Source organism: Microtus ochrogaster, unplaced genomic scaffold (genome assembly GCF_000317375.1).
Source record: "Microtus ochrogaster isolate Prairie Vole_2 unplaced genomic scaffold, MicOch1.0 UNK10, whole genome shotgun sequence".
Taxonomy (NCBI): domain Eukaryota; kingdom Metazoa; phylum Chordata; class Mammalia; order Rodentia; family Cricetidae; genus Microtus; species Microtus ochrogaster.
Genome location: NW_004949108.1, coordinates 9,434,487 through 9,455,347, shown reverse-complemented (window position 1 = coordinate 9,455,347; position 20,861 = coordinate 9,434,487). Strand labels below are relative to the sequence as shown.

General features: G+C 44.2%; 1 protein-coding gene across 1 annotated transcript in view; it reads right to left on the bottom strand.

Annotated features, from left to right (window-relative positions):
* Window positions 1–20,861, bottom strand: part of Vsnl1 (visinin like 1) — a 113,150-nt gene that overhangs the window by 62,180 nt on the left and 30,109 nt on the right. Inside the window, exon 2 of the mRNA XM_005366550.3 lies at window positions 1,919–2,085. Coding sequence (XP_005366607.1) covers window positions 1,919–2,080 — 162 coding nt within the window. The 5' untranslated portion in view covers window positions 2,081–2,085. The remainder of the gene's footprint in view (window positions 1–1,918; window positions 2,086–20,861) is intronic.

Below are 20,861 nucleotides of genomic sequence, written 5' to 3'. Positions count from 1 at the left end.
GTGTTTATGTCCTGGTTTTTATTGTCAACTTGACAGATTGGCCGGTGGCACTATCTATGGTGACCTGTCTTGATTGTCGATTGGTGTAGGAGAGCCCGTCTCACTGTGGGTGGTCCCACTCCTGACCAGTATAGTTCTAGGTTCTGTAAGAAAGTGGGATGACCATGAGCCAGAAGGAACAAGCCTGGAGCAGTGTTCATCCATGGCTTCTGCTTCAGTTCCTGCCCTGGCTTCCCTCAATGATACACAGTGACTTGTGGGTGCAAGCTAAGTAAACCCTTTAGTCAGAGTGTATATCATCAAAATGGAAAGAGTAACCACGACTCTGTGTGCACATGTGTGTGTGTTGTTTGTGTGTATGTGTAGGCCACAGTACATGTGTGGAGGTAAGAGGGTAGCTTATGGGACTAACTTCTCTTTCCAGCATTCTGCCATGTGGTATCTGGGGATCAAACTCAGGTAGCTGAGCTTGGTGGCAAGCGCCTTCACTAGCTGAGCCACCTCATAGACCTCCCATTGCGATCTTATACCATGTACATTACATAACGTATATTTCTTTCTACATACACTTGAGGTTATATTTGAAATATCCTTGGGGCTTTTACATGATCAGAACTGATCAGCCATCAATGGGGGTGCTCGTCAATCATCTGATTATTAGTTTAGTTAGCTAGCCAGTCAGCTTTTAATTCAATACGCAACCACAACCCACCATCCTGAAACACAGCTGAGATTTTAACACAATCTGGACCCCGCCACACAGCCATCTCCCCACCTCTTCCCTTGCTTCTTCCTTTCTTCATTCCTTTCCTTTTCCCCACCACCTCACGTCACTTTACCTGTAGCCTTACAAAGCTCATTTTAATTTTATTCCTGTATAATTTAGAATCTCCCTTCTGTACTTGTGTTTTAGCATTGCTGGAGTTCAACCATCTCAATGGTAAGTGTGTCCCAGTTCATTTTCCATGTTCCCAAGGAAGGGCATTTGGGGGTGCTTCGTTGTCTCACCAATGTGCACAGAGCAGCGATGAGCACGTCCCTTCTTCTGCATGCCCCTTCTTGAACGCATGGAAGAGTGGAAACGCTGGATCAGAGGCTACGGGAAATGTTCAGCCCCAGAGATAAAGGCGCTCCCTCGAAGCTCTGCACAAACCTCCCACACAGAGCTAAGCACCTGGATAGTTCACATAGCTCACACTGACATTTGTTATAATAAAATAATAAAAAGCGGCATTTTCTACTTGGTATTTCAGGCAGAAAAGGTTAAAGCAAAAAAAAAAATGCATCTTTTCCGCCAGTGTAACATTATGTAAGTGTCTGCCCACAAGATGGAACGCCCTAGATTATGCCAGAACCACTGTAATTCACAAACTCAGGCAAACCCAAACAGAAATTGTACTTTGAAGATCGCCAATATCCATGCAAAGATTAGCTTCTAAGCAGTATAAAGTATTGAGGCCATGGGGTAGACAGTGATGATGATTCAATCTATGGAACACCTTCTTCTAAATGAGCTGTGTTGGGACTTTGAATCCTTACCTGCAGATAGGAGAAGCTTTTTTTTTTTTTTTGGTGAAAAGTTGCTCACAGGTACTTTCTCTTTTACTGAGGAAAAAAATATGTGCACATCTATATATCTATCTATACATGTATGACCACCAGCAGACACCACCTTGGAGCTTTTTATGGCTCTTTTAGCAGGTGCTATCACCATGTAAAACCACATACAGTATTTTAACAACTATTTTTTTCTTGTTCAGAAATTGCTTAACTTATCTGTAGAAACACACACACGCATACGCACACACACCCCTCTGCGTCCAAACGGTGTTTTAAAGATTATAATGGAAAAAGCCGCCGGAGTTGAAGCTAGCCGGCTGGATCTCATTTGGCATGAGGAGCCGCGGAAATCGCGTACCTTCACGTACAGCTGCTGGAACTCCTCGAGATTCAGCCTCCCGCTCGGACAGTCCTTGAGGAACCCCTTGTACCACTGCTTCAGCTCATGCTCGTTGAACTCGGTGCTCTTCACCAGGTCCTCCATGACTTCGGGGGCCAGTTTGCTGTTCTGTTTCCCCATTGTGCCTGCAGAAAACCACAAACCACATTAATGCAGTCAGCACGGCGGCCAGAACTCAACGCCTGCCTGTCTCACCACAGACTCTGTGAGTCTGCATCCTTCCACTTCGTATTGGAGAACAGAGGGGAACAGGAAAACCCCTTTGGATGAGCCTGAGGTCTGTGCAGCTCATCCTCCCTGTCATCATGTCACCCGTCACAAGGCATTGACTCTCACATGGAAACCAGACAGCCATTGTATTTGATGTTCAAGTCAGGCATGTGGAAGCTTGGTGTCTACTCCTGGGAGCTACAGTTCATGAGCACTCAGTACCCAGGCAACTAGTTTTACATGTAACTCGCAGGGGTATTGGGAGAGATAGGGACAAAAACCATGGGAAAACGTTATAACCAAAAGTTTAGAAATCGATTGGGAAAACCTGATCATCTATCATGACGTCACGGTTGGTCTTGTCCCCAAATCCCAGGCTTCTTTTTCTTTTTTAACTGAATAAAAACAGCCCGTTTTGATTAGCCACAATAATTCTCACTCTTTTCATCTCTAGACATTCTCTACAAAACTACCTTCCATGTTGACTTTTTTTTAAAGATTGGTGAGTGAATTTTTATCAACTAAATTTCATCCTGTCAGTTTTAATTATTCGAAGTTAAAACGCCAGTGCATGGAGTCATGTCTCCTACGTGAACTGTAAGCTTGCACGGTCGAGAGCAGAACATGAAGCAGGAGGGCAGGTCACGTTCAGAATCTCCAGATTGTCACCTTGATCTGTAATTGACTATGTGTGTTAGACACGAAAACATTAATTATCGTCCTCTCTCAATTTCTTCATACAATAAATTGGCAGATGTCACAAAATCCAGCTTTAGTGTGCTGTCCAACTAAGAAATAAAATAGGCAAAGATGAAAAAGAATAACTTGAAATTAAAATATTTGTATTTTTGCTAGATAATTAATATTTAAAAATCCTTTTAATGCTGTTTTATTATAATAAAGTAATAACTGTACCCAATAAGCCTCAGAGTGACTGAAAAATGAGGATACATCGGAGAGAAGAGTCTCAGATCTTTAAGGTCCAGCTAGTAGGGTGAGCTAGGTTTTAAAAAATGTACTCAGATGAACCAGTTATTCCATGAGCTTTAAGCAAGTCTATACTTGCAACAACCTTGAGGGGAAACTGTGAGCTCATACTTTGCTGTTGTAATTATTTAAATCTTTTCCTAAAGCAGATCCTGCACCCTTCATCAGTAACCTGCCCCGACATTGAACGGGTGTCTTTTACTGTGATGAAATCAAACCGCGCTCCCTACTTCCAGGAAAACTTCTACCTTGGCATCATCCCAGCGGCATGGAGCCATTCTGAGGGTACTTTAGGATGGCCCAGTTATGTTCCAAACTCCTCTGTTTGACAAAGGGGGCTCCAGGACCAGCACCTCTGCCCCTTCTCAAGGAGCCTGTCTACTTACTTTTGCTGTGATTTTCACTTCAAAGTCTTTTACTAGCAACAGTCTCTTAATTATAAGTTACTGTGGCACTCCACAGCTGGATGGAACTCAAGTGGGTGCTCAGGTGTGAGATTTAATTAATCTGGGCAAGAAAACTGTAATTTATTATTAGCCTCAGAATCAAAAGATGGGGCCACCAAAACTTCCAGGCTGTCACTTTGTTCTTTCGGGAGAGAGGTATCAACCTTCGTTATTGGTTAGAATCTCACCTGAATGAATATATAATGATGGTTTCGAGAAGGCCCTAGATCAATGGCTCTCAACCTGTGGGCCACGAAACAGTTGGGGGTCAAACTACTCTTTCACAGCGGTCACCTGAGACCATCAGAAAACACGAACATTTACATTATGATTCATAACAGTAGCAAAAATACAGTTATGAGGTAGCAACAAAAATAATTTTATGGTTGGGGGTCACTACAACATGAGGAACTGTATTAAAAATCCGCAGCATTTGGGAGGTTGAGAACCACTGCCCAGGATGGAGCCCTTCACATACTTCAACGGGGACCAGGACATCTCCTTGACACTCAGAAGGCTGTGGTAACTCCTACAAGACCACTCAACCAAAAAATGCAGAGATGGGGTTTGAAATGGGGTTTACAAGACCAGGCAGCCTTAGCAGAGATGCGCAAGGGAATGGAAGTTTCTCTGAATGGAAGAGGCTGAGCCAAAGTAGGAGGCTCAGAGAAACCAGAGTCACTTTGAAGAAGGGAAAAAAGAGAGATGGATCATGTGCTGGACTGACTGACTTGTTAAAGATTTAACCCAAATCACACTTGGTAGAGATGTCTGAATTAATCAGGAGAAATAGTTAAAAGTTACGAGAAAGCACACCCCAAATACCTGTAGAAATTCAGCTGCATTATCAGTTTAAGATGAAGTGGCTTCTCTGTGGATCATTTGCAACGCCTTAAGCTGTTCTCACTGGCTGGGAGAAGATGAATGTCTCCCTTCCATACAAGGGGCATTGTCAGGGCTGTGAGTCATAATTCTGGAGAACCAAGTGCATAACTTCATGCTTTTTGGTTACAGTCACGGTCTATGCCATTGCTCAGGTGTGCCCAGAGTAGGCAGAGCATGCTTAACGTCCTGTTACGGCCTGCTCCAGGGATTGTGCCACCGTTTCCTGCCCCAGCAGCCCAGGCCTCACCAGGCTCTCCACCTTCTGCACTCCCCAGGTTCTATCCTAACCTCCCACAGGACATAGCTGCATAAGTTAAGTTTCGAGCCACCAACCTTACCACTGGATCTGCCCCTTCAAACATCAACACTGCCCCCTTGTTCCCAGGACACAGCCCCATCTCCTGAACATGGCCCACCCTTGGCTGCTTACAAAGTAGTCTCACTGTCTTCCGGTCTGTCGTTTCCCTCCATATGGTAACAATGAGTTGTTGCAGGTTTCAGACTGTGCATGTTGTACAGACTTTCAGGTTCCCTAGAACGATGTCCCCCTTTGTTGTCTCAGACAATTCCTTCCTTTTCCTTTAAGTAACCTCAGCTCACACCCACCTCTTCTGTGAGACTTTCATGGTGGAGTGATCCTCCATTCTAAGGCTCTCCCTTCTCTTGGTAAAACTTCCATGATTATTATTTTGTTACTGGATTTCCTTGCTTCCTTGCTTCCTTGCTTCCTTGCTTCCTTGCTTCCTTGCTTGCTTCCTTCCTTCCTTTTTTCCTTCCTTCCTTCTTTCCTTCCTTCCTTTCTGCCTTTCTTCCTTCCTTCCTTTCTTTCTGTCTGTCTGTCTGTCTGTCTTTCCTTTTTTGAGAGTGATGGATAGAGAAGGACACAGAGAGAGAGAGAGAGAGAGACAGAGAGATACAGGGATGAGGGATGGCTGTCTTTGCATCATTGGCAATTCCTAGTAGGTGTTCTACAAACACATTTGGAGGGAATGAGCAGGAAGGCAGACTCACATATTTGATACACATTTTTCCCAGAGAAATCAGTCTCATTATCTCGATATGAAGAGAGTTGATGGATGCATAAGTCTGAGATACAAGCCCACAAGTGGCAGAAATGTTTTGCTTAACTATGCGGAAAACAGCCTGCCTTGCTAAAGATGGGTTTCCTGTCTGTTCTCTTCCATTGCTTCTGAATACCTTAATGGCAGAGTCTACGCCTTTTACCTCCGTATACATAGAGGCTGATGGAAAGATGGTATGTGGCGGGGGTTTTAAATGAATGGGTATGCATGGCTTGATGCTTCCAGCTCCCAGACCTTTCATTCTGGGCTACAGTGGTATGAGCCAAGTAGTCTTCCTTATTTCGGAGCGAGAATGGCAGAAAAGGAAAAAATGAAGAGACTTATAGTATTCTCCAGCAGAGTTCCCATGACGTTCAGTGAGGGGAGGAATGTTCCCTCTGTCTCCAACTTACTCTGTGATCCTGGGAGAACTCGGTTTCTCCACTTCAAAAGAGAACAAGTTGGGTCAAGTGATCTCTGAGGCTCGGCTAAGCTCCACCATCGTCTGATTGGCTGCACACAGTTTTCAAACTATGGAAGCGTGAGTCACAGACTTCAGGCCGGCTTGTGTCAGCACACGTCTGCTCTGTATTTTTACCTGAGCCTCTGTCAGCACTTGAGCATTTTTGTTACCCAAGAAGGGAGGGGGACAGAAACTGTGCTTTATTTTTAAGCTGGTGTTCTGGGCAAGAAGGGAAAAGCCAGCCCCCACCCACGACCAAATGAACTCCTTGATGCCCGAGATGCGGAAGAGAAGGTCAGGACCAAGTGAAAAAGGATCAGGTTGAGGTCCTCCGCAGGCACAAGATCTCAGAGAGGATGGTGCCCTGGAACAGATAGCTCAGATCACTTAATTGCAAAGAATACTCCGACAGATGGGGAACTTGTGTAGTGTCTTAGTGTACAAAAGGCTTTTGTGTAACAGCCTTCACCCCTGTAACAACGCTGTCAGAAGGCAATCATCGTAACTCCCTTTTTATTGCTAGTGCTTTGCAGGGCAGAGAGAGTAAGCGATTCGCCCTAGCCTCATTAGCAAGGAAAGGTTTGGTAAGGCCTGACCATAGACCTCTCATACCCCTTTGCTTATTGATACAGGCCACCATCTTCTCCTGCCTGGAGGCTGCAACTATCATTGATGGTCCTGACATAAGGTTTGTTTACTTCCTAGCCACATCCTGCCTTGTCCAGAATAGAATGATCAGAATAGGTCATTGGGGACAACTGGGGACAGCCAGGACACTCTTGTAGGAAAGAAAGTCTTTTGCCACACCTGTGAGCACCTATGTACATCTTTTCTCAATAGCCCCTGTAGGGCAATTGTGTGTGTGTTTTATGCAGCTTCCCTGTACTTCTCAGTCCTCCCCCCCCCCCCAGTTCTAATAGGCATACAGAGCCTCGCAGTCAGCCCCTCCCAGGTAATCTGGCAATTGGCCTGCTTGAATCTTAATAAGTTTCATCTGTAGCCCCGGTGGCTGAGATGGACCAGTCAAGTCACATGTGCAGACACACGGCGGCACAAGTACAATGGGAAACAGGCTTGGACACCAGCCCAGCCCAGCAGAAGAAAGGACTTTGGGGCACAGGTTTCAAACCTCTGGAATGCACGCAACACTCACTAGGGTAGAAGATGGCTTGGCCGGGAGCCAGACTGATTCTAGTGTTGAATTACCAGGTCAGTCTCTGACAAATTAGCTCTTAGCTCCAGCTCTTGGCTTCTTGTCTGTACACAGAGATAACTGGAAGGAGCTGGTCTTGTTCATGCATCAGTTGCTGGCTGGCATTGCCTTTTGTTCTTGCCACCTGCTTAAACCTTGCTGATCCTGCAAGGTTCTGTTCATTCCTGCCTTCATCTGCGTGTGGTTTTCAGCCCTCCCACTATTGTATTTAATACCCGTTTCCTGCCTGTGATGTTGAGAGGCATTATAGACAGGGGCAGATGGAGATCCCAGAGCAACTCAGTGTGACAGGAATTGCTAAGCAAATTCTGGGGGAAAGGGTCTGCCTTGGGTATGGTGGATATAAATGGAAAGCAGTTCCGGCCTTGAAGGGCTCACAAGACATTCATTCATCTTAAATACAAAGAACGATGAAATGATGTTCAGAGAAGTAAACTAGTGCCGGGAGACAGACAAAGAGATAAAATCCCATAAGTCTGTCAACTTTATCTGTGACTAATTCCCAGGTAGAAACTCCTCTAAACCTGCTGGAACACATGAATCACCCCGGCTACCTTGGTGGGACCCTTTCTCTTTAGAGGGAAGGCTGCAACTTGCAAGCCAGATGGGAACAATGGTTAGTGAACTGTGGGGTACCAACGCATGCCATGAAAAGGTGAGAGTGCCCAGGGCAGCATACAGGTGACCCAAGTTTCCTCTGAACCCCCACTCTCCCTCCTGGTATCTCTGATATAGGTTCTTGATTCTTGTACTGGGGACTAGCACGAAGAATTCAGAAACCATATAGTTCAGAAAGCCCAGAGCCTGGGAGAGCCACTTCCAGGCACTTGTAGTCCAAGCCTTCTGGGTTTAGGACTAAAGGATTTGACACTCAGGAAAGTGACAGATTCTCTTAGATCACAGAGGCTGCTGCTGACTGAACTGTGGTGAGAAGCCTGGGATACTGAGCCAGCTGGTGTCCCACCCCTGACCCTTGCAGTATCTTGTCCCTAAGCCAAAGGCTCAAAGGCTCTAATTGCCAAGCATGTTTATCTCCGTATAACATACAAAGAGGTTCAAATGTGCTCCCTACCCGCATCGCCATTCCCCTAGAGTCCTGTACACAAATGCTTCTGGGTTGCTAGTATCTAGAACCTGTTAACCTTGAAAACTCAGAATCATAGCTGCCCAGAACACTGAATAGTGGTTTCCTTTTGAATATAGACAATTACTTGAGATCTAGAGAATTTCTACTCCCTTTTTTTTTCTTCCTCCAAGAGCCAAGTACTCGCAAGTCCCCAGCAGTATGTCTCAGGGGACAGCCAGGGTGCTGATGGCAGGCTGGCATTTCAGCGTTGTCTTCAGGGGAGAGAAGTCCTTTCTCGCAGTATTCTCTGATGCCATCGCTGCCTCCAACCCAAACCTCGTGGGATTACAGCTAAGGTTCTGGACCACGAGCTTGAAATAGGCAGTGGGGCTCAGGCTCCATCCTCAGGGATTCAAGATAAAAAGCAAAAGTACACGATTTCATCTATAATAAATGAGGAAAACATCCTTTGACGGCAGTGGCAGCGGCGCTGTTAGGGCAAGGGACGAGAGAACCTGTTCAGGAAAGCGTAATGAACACAAGAAGGTGAAAGCCCCAGGGATCAATCATGGAACTGCTTTGTTTTCTAGCTGGAGACCTGGGGAGGTCAGGGCACTTATGCCGGAGAACACAGGGAGCTAGTCACAGAGCCCAGCGGTGCCGTCAGCAAGGGGCTTGTTTGTACACTGCTGCTGTGGCCATGCCTATGATCCTGGGGCCTTGAGGTGGACTGCAGGCCCCTACAGAACTGGGAAGAGTCTGCGCAAGAGCTCAGGGCATGAAGAGAAGCCCTCCGGACTAGGACTGCCTCACCCACTCTTTCCCAGCTTCCTGTCTGAGCTGTCCCAGTATAAAATACACGCTGAGAACCTGCAGGGGCTCTGGAACTTTGGAAGGATGTCCTACCCCTGATTTCAGGTTGGGAGCCACCAGTAGGCTTCCTGGATTTCCCAAGAGTACTCATGAGGTCTCTGCAAAGGACCCTGATTACAGATCAGCCACTACCGTGTCATCTTCCAGTGTTCTTAAGACATAATTAAGACTTTTTTTAATGATGTGAAGTGTAACTCAGACCAAAACCATACTTGGTACTTCAGTGTTTGTCCATAACCTTGGAAATGTTTCCTCTTCGTTTTTGCCACCGATTTTGTTGGTTTCTCTTCCTTTCTACCTGGACTCAACATCTCCCTCACCGTCAGTCGGATTGAGCAGGAGGGGGGCAGTAGGAATGTGCTATATTCAGGTGTGGGCTACAATCAAACTTCTGATAAATATAAATAGGTGTATTTTGAAGACCTACTTCAGTCAGTGGGGCCTGGAAACCCTTTTATCTCAAAGGGAAATGATGGTACTACCTCATGGGGCTGTTACAGGGTAAATGAGACAGCATGTTCAGTTTTTCCAATAATACCTTCCAAGAAGCAGGTATTCAGCTATAATACCTATTATCAACCCCAGCACAGGCCCAGAACCTAGGCTTGTCTAGAATATGGAGACTTGGATGCTTTGAGGAAGAGAAGAGATATCCAGGAATCACTCTAGATGGCCTCCCCTGGTTCACATTGCAAAGAAGTACTCAAATCTTGGGGTAAGGGAATTCCAAGGTGCTCTGTTGACTCCATATCATTTGGAATACAAAATATCTCCCATAGGCTAATGCATTTGGACATGCACTCTCCTGCCAGTGGCGCTATTTTGTGAGGTGGTGGATTCTTAAGAACTACAGTCTAGTTAGCAGAAACGGGTGCTGGGAGCAAGTGTTGAAGGTGTAATGGTTCTGGCCTGAACTACTTCCTGACTGGCTCAAATAGAACAAGTTGCTCCACAGATTCCTGCCACCATGCCTTCCTCATGGTGATGGACTAGTCACACCCTCTGAGTTGTGAGCCAGAATATAACCTTCCTCCCTTAACTTGCTTCTGACAGACTTTCTGTCACAGTGAATGTTCTGGTTTGCTTTAATTGCCATCTTGTCACAACCTATAATCACCTGGGAAGAAATCTCCACGAGGAGTTTTCTAGATCAGGGTGGCTTGTGGGGATGTGTGCGTGTGTGCATGCATGTGTGTGCGTGTGCGTTTTGTTTTGATTGTTAAGTGATGTGGGAAAACCCAGCCTATTGTGGGTGGCACCATTCCCTAGGCTTCTGAACAGTATGAGAGGGGAAAACGAGCTGAGAGCAATCAAGTAGTGAAGGATATACGTGTTTATTCTCAACCTGCTCTTGACTTTGGGTGTGAGACTTTACATGCCGCCTTGACTTCCCTGAAATAATGACCTGTAACCTGGAATTTCAAGTCAAACAAACCTGGTCCCCCTTAAGTTGCTTTTTGTTAGGGTGTTTCTAACACTAGAGAAGAAACCAAGACAATGATACACATGGAAATAATGCATCCTGCTTCCTTCAAATAAAAAGTATTTTATATATGACTGGGCAGGGCAGTGTCACATGGGGATCCCACAGTCCAGGTGAAGCCTCAACTGTGAAGGAAGTGAAAGAGATTTCCATCCAGTCTTTGGCTCAACCACTGAACAGACGTGTGAGTTGATTAATAGCAGTGACCTTTCCTCTGGAACTGATGCAAGCAGCCACCCACTTTTCGGCAACCTGCACCGTCTTTTCATTTCCCTGTGCCCCCAACCATTCTGTGTGTTTCTGAGGCCCGGCTTCTGTGAAAAAAAAAAAAAAAGTGAGCCTTCGTTGGCATCATCAGAGCCTCCCTTGGTTCTGTGAGGTAACAGAGGACATAGGATTCATTAACAAACCCAGCCTTCTGCCCAGCAGATTGTGTTCTGGGCTGTGCTGCCAAGACCCAGTGGGAAGGGACCATGGCCCTTATCTCAGAGCAGCAGGGAGCTGCTGAGAGGGGTGTAGGCCAGCAGACTGTCCCTTGACACCAGCACATTCTCGGCATGGTGCTAGGAAGTTGCTACCCTCTCATTGCTCTCTGAATGAGCCTTGGTCTTATGGGAGGGGCCAGTGACATGCTCACATGACTTGATAGTAGCTTCATCTCGACCCCCCTCGTATTTCAAATCTCAAGCCACGGTAAATCCCCTTTTGAGAGATGTTTGGACTCACCATGCTTTTGAGATGGTGTCTCTACAGCAGTCCTAAACATGTGCATTAAATCATGTAGCCAGTCATTTGTTTTAGTTTTCTATTACATTTGTTAGTGTGTCTGTGCATGTGCGTGTGTGTGTGTGTATGCGTGTATGTGTGTGTGTATGTGTGTGTGTATGTGCATGTGTGTGTGTACTCTCAAGGAAGTTGTGTCTTTATTTCCACAATGTGGGTTCTTGGGATCAAACTTAGGTTATCCAGCTTGGTGACAAGCTCCTCTACCTCTGAGCCATCTGGCTATGAAACACTGCCTTCTGTAGGCTAGATTGCTCTTGAATTTCTGGGTGATCCTTGTGCCTCTCGTCCCTAAGTGCTGGCATTAGAGGTGTAAGTCAGCATGTCTGGTTGTCTGGATCTTAAATACAGATAATTTTCAAATTCTCATTTAAAGAAGGCTTTTCGTAAGTAACATGTCATACTGGGAAGAAATGGGATGTTGAAATCAAACAATCTTTGTTTCGTTCTTTCTCTCTTTCTTTTTCCTTCCTTCATTTGTTTGTGAGACAGGGTGTTAGGTAGCCCAGACTGGCTTTGAACCTGTAGGTAACTGAGGCCAACCTTGAACTACTTGCATCCTCATGCATCCTTCTCCTAAGTGCTAGGATTTCAAGCATATGACACCACGTCTCATGTATCAGAGCTGGCGAGAGTACAAGACATCCATACGACCGACACTCACGTAAGTTGTATCTGATGTCCCCCCCCCCCAAAAAAAAATCATAGGAGCGAAGACATCACAATAACCCAGCAAGCTGGGAAAACTCTTGACATGGCAGCAGGTGGGTGTCACCATGCTTTCCTTTCTATCCACACTTACTTGCACAGCTTGCACACACAGGGAGTTCAAGCACTCTCTAATTTACATGAAAGTCTTAACAGTGATTGTGACTGTGGACCATGCAAATGCTGGTATTTCACTCTCTCCTGTATCTCTTTGGGTGCATTTAACACTAGTATTCAGAAAAGAAAAATACAGAACTCCTATTTCACCAAACAAAGAGAAGTTTGGGCAATCTTGAGATCTTGAGGTGAGAGCGGCTCCATTGCTCTTCTGCAGCCCTTGCCATTTTTAAACAATTCGCGACATTGCTTCAGGTTTCACCGGCAACCACAGACCTTCAGCTCTGACACCCTCGGTTGGTTGAGTGAAATGAATGTGTACACGGACATGCAGGAGAACCCAAGCAAACTCCTCAACAGCCCAGATAGGCTGTAATACAGAGAAACCGTGCTGGAGTCAGGGTCTACCTGATTGGGTCAGGGACTGCCAGGTTAGTCACCTCTCCGAGGCTTTGCTTTGCCATCTCTGATTGACGATGCTATCGGACTGGTGAATTGGCACCAGGTTTAAAGTTTTACATGTTGGCAAGAAATGAGCGAGAAAAGAAAGAGATGGCAAATGCCATAGTAAAGGCTGAAGTACCACGGGATTCTGTTCATAGCAATTGGAATTCTAAGAGAAAATTCAAAGGCGGGGACAGACTACATCTGGGTGACAAAGGCTAGGCCTAGGGTTGCCTGTTGCGGTACCGCAAAACATCTGTTTGTGGGACAAATGGAAGATGTAAGGCAGCCCTGGAAACTACCTACTCAGGGGCAGCATCATCTGCTCTTCTTCCAGGGAACGAGGAATGACGATTTGCCTGAAAGTGAAGACCAGCCTTTGGGGAACCCCACTGAACTCTGTCTTGGACCTTCTGTGATTTGACAGCTTTGTGGGGCTCATCTTCCTCTGAAGCCTCAGGGCCAAGTTTTAATCTCTTGGTTTGCTTCCGTATTGTCGTATTGCAACAGTGACCGAAACCTATCATGGGAAGAAAGAGCTGACGATTTGCCTCGCTCACAATCCCATGTTAGAGTCTATCATGAAGGGAAGTCAGGGCAGGGAACTCAAGAAAGAAACAGGAGGCAGAAACTGAAGGAGAGATCGTGCAGGGGTGCTGCTTATAGACTTGCTCCCTATGGCTTGCTCAGCCTGCTTTCTTATAGAACCCAGGACCACCTGTCCAGGCATGGCACAGCCCACAGTGGACTGGCTCCTCTCACATCGAACATTAATAAAGAGAATTACCCCACAGACTTCTCTACAGGCCAGTCTGGTAGAGGCCTTTCCACACTTGAGGTTCCTTCTTCCCAGATGACACTAGCTTATGTCAAATTGCCAAAACCCTCGCCAGCACATAGTTCTAACCTCACGAGTTTGTTTGTCTGAGCAACTTTTACAAAAAGCCTGAGTCTTCCAGGTCCTCATGTACACAGTCCTATAAAAAAGAATAAACTGCTGTCTTTTCTAATGAGCCCGGTCATCATAAGGAACCATCTGTGGATGCCATTTATAAACGGGACAACTGTTCCTAGCTCTTAACTTGGTGTATTTGCCATGATATGTGAGCTGTAAAGAAAGCTATGGGCATTTTTAGGCAGAGACAAAGAAAGGGAGTGAATTTCAAATCCCTAGCATGATGGAGTAGGCTATCTGTAGGCTATCTGAGCGGCTAATAGAGGGTTCAGTAAAGGAAACCAAAAGAAGGGATGCCACGTGGTAGGAGTGACATCCCCAAGGGTCCCCTCTTAGAGCTTCAGGGGATGGAAACACAGACATATCCCCAAGGCTGTCAGAGAGTCGCTGATCCTCTTTGATGTGTGGCCAGCTCGGAATCAGGCTCACCTTGTCCTTGCTGGGCCTTTGTGAAGTACCGAGCAAGGCTGGGATAAAGCACTACATGATGGTACATCAAAAATATTTTGGCTGAAAAGAGATAATGCCAAGGCTAGGAGGGCTAAAATTAGACCTTCCGGTTGCGTTTGACTTGGCAGTCTTGTGTGCAGGCTGCTAATACGGCACCCGCCCTCCCAGCCTTGGGCCTTCTGAGAGCACAGGTAACAGGTGTTGAAGGGGTGCTGTTCCTTGGTACCCTGTGGGGATGACAAATGCTTCTGGGCCTGTCACTGTCAGTTGGAGCAGAATGCTGAGCAATATGTAGCTAGCTTTCTTTCTTTCTTTCTTTCTTTCTTTCTTTCTTTCTTTCTTTCTTTCTTTCTTTCTTTCTTTCTTTCTTTCGAGACAGGGTTTCTCTGTAGCTTTGGAGCCTGTTCTAGAACTAGTTCTTGTAGACCAGGCTGGCCTCGAAGTTTTTTTTTTTTTTTTTTTTACAAAGGTAGTTGACAAATTAAGATAACATTATGTCATTTTGTCTCGTTAATCTAATGTCCTTCCATGCCGAAATCACAAGGGAGCCTTCAGACAAGCACAGAGTGTATTTGAGCCTAGCAAGTGTTTATCTGAGAGTGTGGGGTTCTTCCTGTGTAACCTCTGCAAAACCCAGGGGCTTGGTTATCCCTGCCTTGCATCGTACTGTGGAGTGGTGTGTTTTTTTTTTCACAGATGAGCCAGGCCTCATGTCACATGGAGAAGGCATGATTGTTAGCTGGGGCTTCAGGGAAAGTTACCGAGTCTTTCTCGTCATATTCATTCAGCAGGAAGTTGTGCATATGAATATATACACATATGAATAACCACCTTGAACTGCAGAATGAAGCGGTAAATCAATATGCCTGATGCGTTAGCAGTAATGAAAGCAGTTTACAGTGCTGACTTCTTACAGGGCACTCATGGATTGTTTGCCAATAACATGTGTACGTGGTTTAAGTATATTCGCATGCTTCTCTGAACACTTGTGTGCGGGCAGCTATCCTGGATAGTTTTATGTCAAGTTGACACAAGCTAGAATCATTTGAGAGAAGGGAACCCCAAATAAAATGCCTCCATGAGATGATATTATAGGCAGGCCTGTAGAGCATTTTCTTAATTAGTGATTGATAAGGGAAGGCCCATCCCGTAGTGGTCCTGGGTTCTCTAAGAAAATAAGATGAACAAGCCATGGGGAGCAAGCCAGTAAGCTGCACCCTGTATGGCCTCTGCGGCAGCTCCTGCCTCCAGATTCCTGCCCTGTTTGAGTTCCTGTCCTGATTTCCTTCAATGATGAACAGAGATATGGACGAGTAAGCCAAATAAACCCTTTCCTCCCAGCTTGGGTTTGGCATGGTGTTCTAACACAGCTATAGAAATTCTAACTAAGACAGTAGGTATGTAGGTATATGTGTATATATGCACGAAGTGGCCAGAGGATGAAGTTGACTGTCTTATTGTTGGAGAAAATCTCTCTCACTTAACCTGGAGTTCATCACTGTGGCTAGGCTGGCTGGCCTGTGGGCCCCAAGGATCCTTCTGTTTCTGCTGCCTCGGCTCAGCGACTACAAACAGATGAACCATGCTTGGCTTTTTATGCGGATGCTGGGGATGCTCATGCTTGTCTGCCAAGCACGCTATCAATTGAACTGCGGTGGGAGTGAGGAAGCTCACTTACCCTAGGTTACACAACAAGAAAACAGAAGGTCTGAAATCCGAGCCTGACAGGTAACAGCAGACAGGGTTAGAAATGTTGCCTATTTAAAGGAGGCAGGAAACAATACATTCTAGAATAGAAGCTACAGTTTTAGTGTGATAGCTCATAGCTCTCTCCCCTAGGTGCTCTTCTTTCTATGGACCTGTTTCTCCATATGAAGAGGCTTCAAAGGCACCCAGAGAGTCAAACCCTTAACTCCCTTTGCCTGATTCCAGTCTTCAATGGCGGGGGGGGGGACGGGTTTGGATATTAAACATAAAAGCAACAATTCAAAGGGCAAGGAGCGTTCAGCTTACAGAAGCGAAGACTCTGCAGAGGGGATTTGAGCTCCCCTCGACTAAATGCGGGACTTACTGGCACAAAAATAGCCGTATAGATCAGCATAACAGGATGGAGAGTCTAGAAATAGATGCAGCTATGCATAATTACTTAATATAAGATCAAGGAAGCTTTTCAGAACAGGGGGTGGGGGTGGGGGGGTGAGGAAACACATTTTGTAAGTGACCTCATCATCCCTTGAGAGCAAATTTGATGAAAAAAGTAAGTGAACCACACTGTACATTCTATATTGAAAAATCATTAACATTTGGATAAAAATGTTGCACGTTATAGAATTAAATTTTAATATGAAGTCAAGAGAAACTATTAGAAGTTGAAAAGGTGAATAGATCCACAGCTTTGTGTTTACGCATTTGTATATAAACCATATACAAGCTATTAAGGAAACCGCCAAGATCAGGAAAAAGAAATGACTGAATGCAAACGGGTAAATCAGAAGAGTAAACACAAATAGGAAACAATCTGTGAGAAGCGTGTTTGCGTTGTTTCTTATTCAATGTAAATGCAATGGTGGCACCTCCCACCTGCCAAGGCTAAGACCAATAGGCATACGAACGTAAAACTTCTAAGTTTCATGAGTCGAGAGAGAGAGAGAGAGAGAGAGAGAGAGAGAGAGAGAGAGAGAGAGAGGAGAAAGAGAGAGCAGGATGTAAATAGCAGTGTAGAGAAATATCTGTGATATAAACATTTTGTAAGGACCAAAGAAGCTTAAAAAAAAAGCAGGCAATCTCGGTGAAGTGCATGGGCAGAAGGTAAAAGTAAAAGATGAAATATGAACAACAAAATGTTCTGCTACAGATAAAAAATTATACTTAAATTATATATTATTTGCGCCCCCTAGAAAGTGCCAGGAACCATAAAACATCAAGTTCTTTTGATCACATGTGCATGTGTGTGTGTGTATGTGTGTGTAGAGAGAGCGTGTTGTATATGCATGTGCATGGATGCTCATCTGTGTAGGTATGTCTGCTTTGTATGTGTATATGGAGGCCAGAGGTTGACTCTGGCTGTCTTCCTGTATCACACCCTTCCTTGTTTCTTGAGATGGGGGCTCTCACTGAACGGAGAGCTTCATGTTTTCCCTAGGCACCCACCAGTTTCTACCCACCTCACCGTCTGTACACCGGGCTATAGGCATGTGATAAGTAAGCGCTTTACCTATGGGAACATTTCTTCAGGCCCTAGAGAAGGTTATTTTAAAGAAATAATCCTGGGAGAAAAGTTATAGACAGGGCTATGTTTATCTCAACTTCATCTGATAACAGTAAGAATGCTAGAACTCTAACTGCTCCCTATTAGGGAAATGAGTGGTAAATTGTAGAATGTTATCTCCATGGAATAAAAAATATGAATGCAATGTTGAAACACAGCAAATTGCTTATGATACGCTAAGTGGAAGAAGATAAATACAAGATTAAAGTGCTCTGTAATTACTACGTTTACTACAAAGCAAAGTCAATTGTTTTCTTCTTTTGTTTTTTTTTTTTTCTTGGTGGGTAAAAAGTGTGAAGTATGTGCAGAAACCATGCAATGTAGGAGAGAGAATGAGAATAAAGTGTTTATTTCTGGCGCAAGCCAATGATTCAACAAGGGAGAGAGACATAATAGGCAAGGCAATTAATTGCGAGCTTCGAGAGTGACGAATGCATTCTCATAGCACAGAGGGCTCTGTGCTAACAGAAGAGTGTTACATGGTGTAAAGCCTCCTATAGGCTACCTTATTAACTTATATTTGAACGAGAGAACCTGAAAGGCTCTCTGTAAAATATAATGAATGTTCTCTGTTAGGCAACTGAGAAGCTTGGCCTGTAGAAAGAGTAAGGAAAATTGCACATTAGAAACAGACTGCACGTAGAACTCAACCATGTGTTTTCTTTCCAGGTTTCAGGTACTTCCCATAAGTTTCTATAATGCCTATAGTGATGGGCCCTTCACAGGACCCAGATGGAGGTGGTCCCAGTTAGTGATTGTTTGTTTGCTCATGGTTTCAGGACTGTGAGTTCTTTTTTGCCCCTCTCAGCCTGGGAGGCGACTACTCTTCAGAGTATTGTTTATTCCCTTAGTTGACTAAATCGAGCTGTTTTGCATTTAACCCTTCCTTTCAAAAAGTTTATGGCTTCATTGAGTGAAATAGTAGAGTGTTAAAAACCTTCTTTCCTACATCCAGCACAAAGATCAGCTGTTGCAACAGGAGAAACGAATGGCTTCAAGGAAAGTAATCAGACGAGGATCCATGGATCTCTGGGACTGAGAAGGGAGAGAGTTCAGGAAGCACGTCTCCTTGTTCTGCCTAGTGAATAAATACTTTTAGGGAAAGACAGTTGCATATGATATAATCATAGTTTGGACAGCAATGAGGGTCCCATTTGATTAAAATGGAGTTGAAATTTTTCAATGATATTGGGGTGCATGGCTTGAAACTTTCAAAGAGACAATAAAGAAGTTAAATTAAAAAAAAAAGAAATTTTCCAGTGATCTAGTGACAGTCATCTAATGATATAATGTAGGTCAAAACACCATGCACAAACCAGGAGTGAGGGGTGCATGCTTGCAGTCCTGGTAACTTTGGAGGGAGATGAAGGAGGATTAGGAGTTCTAAGCCTTCCTTTGCTACAATGAAGTTTGAGGCCAGCTTGGCTACATGAAATCCTGTCTCAGAAAACCAAAAGAATAAAACCACTTTCACTAAGTGGTCATGCTGTCCAATTGTCTTTTAAATAGTATGCTTATACTTGTAGACTTCGGAGCTCTTGGCCTTGGACAGAGAAGTTTCTGCAGAGGGTAGCAGTCATTGGAGAGATGCGTGACTGCTCAGAGTCTGAGAATAAGAGACTGACTGCTCAACACCAAAGGGGACATCTGTATTAACGTCACCATCACTAAGGATCAGGGGATAGCACTGAAGATGACGGAAGAATGTAAGAGCCCAGGGATGTGGAGAATACTGTGTGATCTGTTGTCTGGATACAACATAGCTATTTCACTCATAAAAGTCACAGCATCTATGGCTACCTGTCAAGATCACACTAGCCACAATTCTAGCATAGATGGGATAGATGATCTCCAGGCCCTAACCTTTATTGAGGACCTATTGGCAGTTGTTAGGGGCTGGGAGAGGAAACATTTTTCTTCATGGCCATGGCCAATGCTATCGTTTATTTTATTTTATTTTATTTTATTTTATTTTATTTTGTCTTCTAGTGGATTCCCAGCTTCATCCCACTCTCTTCCCCAAAGACATATGGGCAGTACTAACTGGACTGAGTTGAGCACAAAAAATTAAAAAACAGAAAAAAGGCATGACGTTTGGAGGGAGTATGTTGGAAACAGTTAAAAGATCAGTTGGATTGGCACAGGGAAGGGAGAAAGTAATGGTTTGAAAATGAGCCAAATACACCAAATTCATGCATGAAATTGTAGAATGATAACAATGACAATAATGAATGTGTTATATCAAGGTGCTACCGCCTCATCTAGCTCATATTTACTGTGTTTCTTAATTGTACCAAGAGGTCAAGTAGAACATTGACCTGTGTCGTGTCTGATTGCGTAACTGCACTCCAGGATCCGTGCCCAGTGATGAAACCGCCTAAGGATGCAGTTCTCAGGTTGTATCCCTGTCGATAAATGACGGATGGTTATGCTCATAAAATTTTGTGGTCTATATTTGGTTGCTCTTTTGGAAGGACTAATGTTAATGTGTCCAAAGAATTTTCAGCTAGAAAATCAGTTTAAATTTGAACAAGGGAAATGAAGACAAGAATAAAATGGGGGATTCATGTAAGAAAGTGCAGTTTTAAGCATGGGGTGGCAGTCTCCTCTCAAACCCTGGTTCAGGAAGCCGTGCTTCATGGGCGAACATAGTGGTATCCTCCATCCCTTTGATTCTCCGTCATTTCAGACACTCTCTTTTGTGACCAACCCTAGTTAGTCTTCTTTCCTCCTCAGATTTGGTGTTGACCTTGCTACTATGGAGACTTCCAGAATGAGCATCCAACCATTTCAGGCATTTGAGGGCTCCTTTGTGAGATTCATAGGAGCTGCTATGATGCCCATGTATTTTCTTCCAACCTCATCCTGTGGCTGGGAGGACTGAAAGTTATGGGTTTTCTACAGTTGTTCATAGGGCAGAGGGAAATTTTATTAACTGAACTTTGTTGACTTTTCCACCAACTCTATTAATCTTATATCTTTCATTTACATCTTTTTGATCTGTTTTTTTATTACCTATATATCTATTTACCTATCATTTATCTATCTATCTATCATCTATCTATCTATCTATCTATCTATCTATCTATCTATCTATCTATCTATCTATCATGTATCTATCTGTCATCTCTCTGTCATCTATCTCTCTATCTCTCTCTCTATCTATCTATCTATCTATCCTCTATCTATCTATCTATCTATCTATCTATCTATCTATCTACCTATCTATCATGTATCTATCTGTCATCTATCATCTATCTCTCTATCTTTCTATCTCTATCTATCTATCTATCTATCTATCTATCTATCTATCTATCTATCTATCTATCTATCTATCATCTATTCTCTATCTATTTATTATCTATCTATCTATCTATCTATCTATCTATCTATTTATCTATCCATCTATCTATCATGTATCTATCTGTCATCTCTCTATTATCTATCTATCAATCTATCTATTATCTATCTATCTATCTATCTATCTAT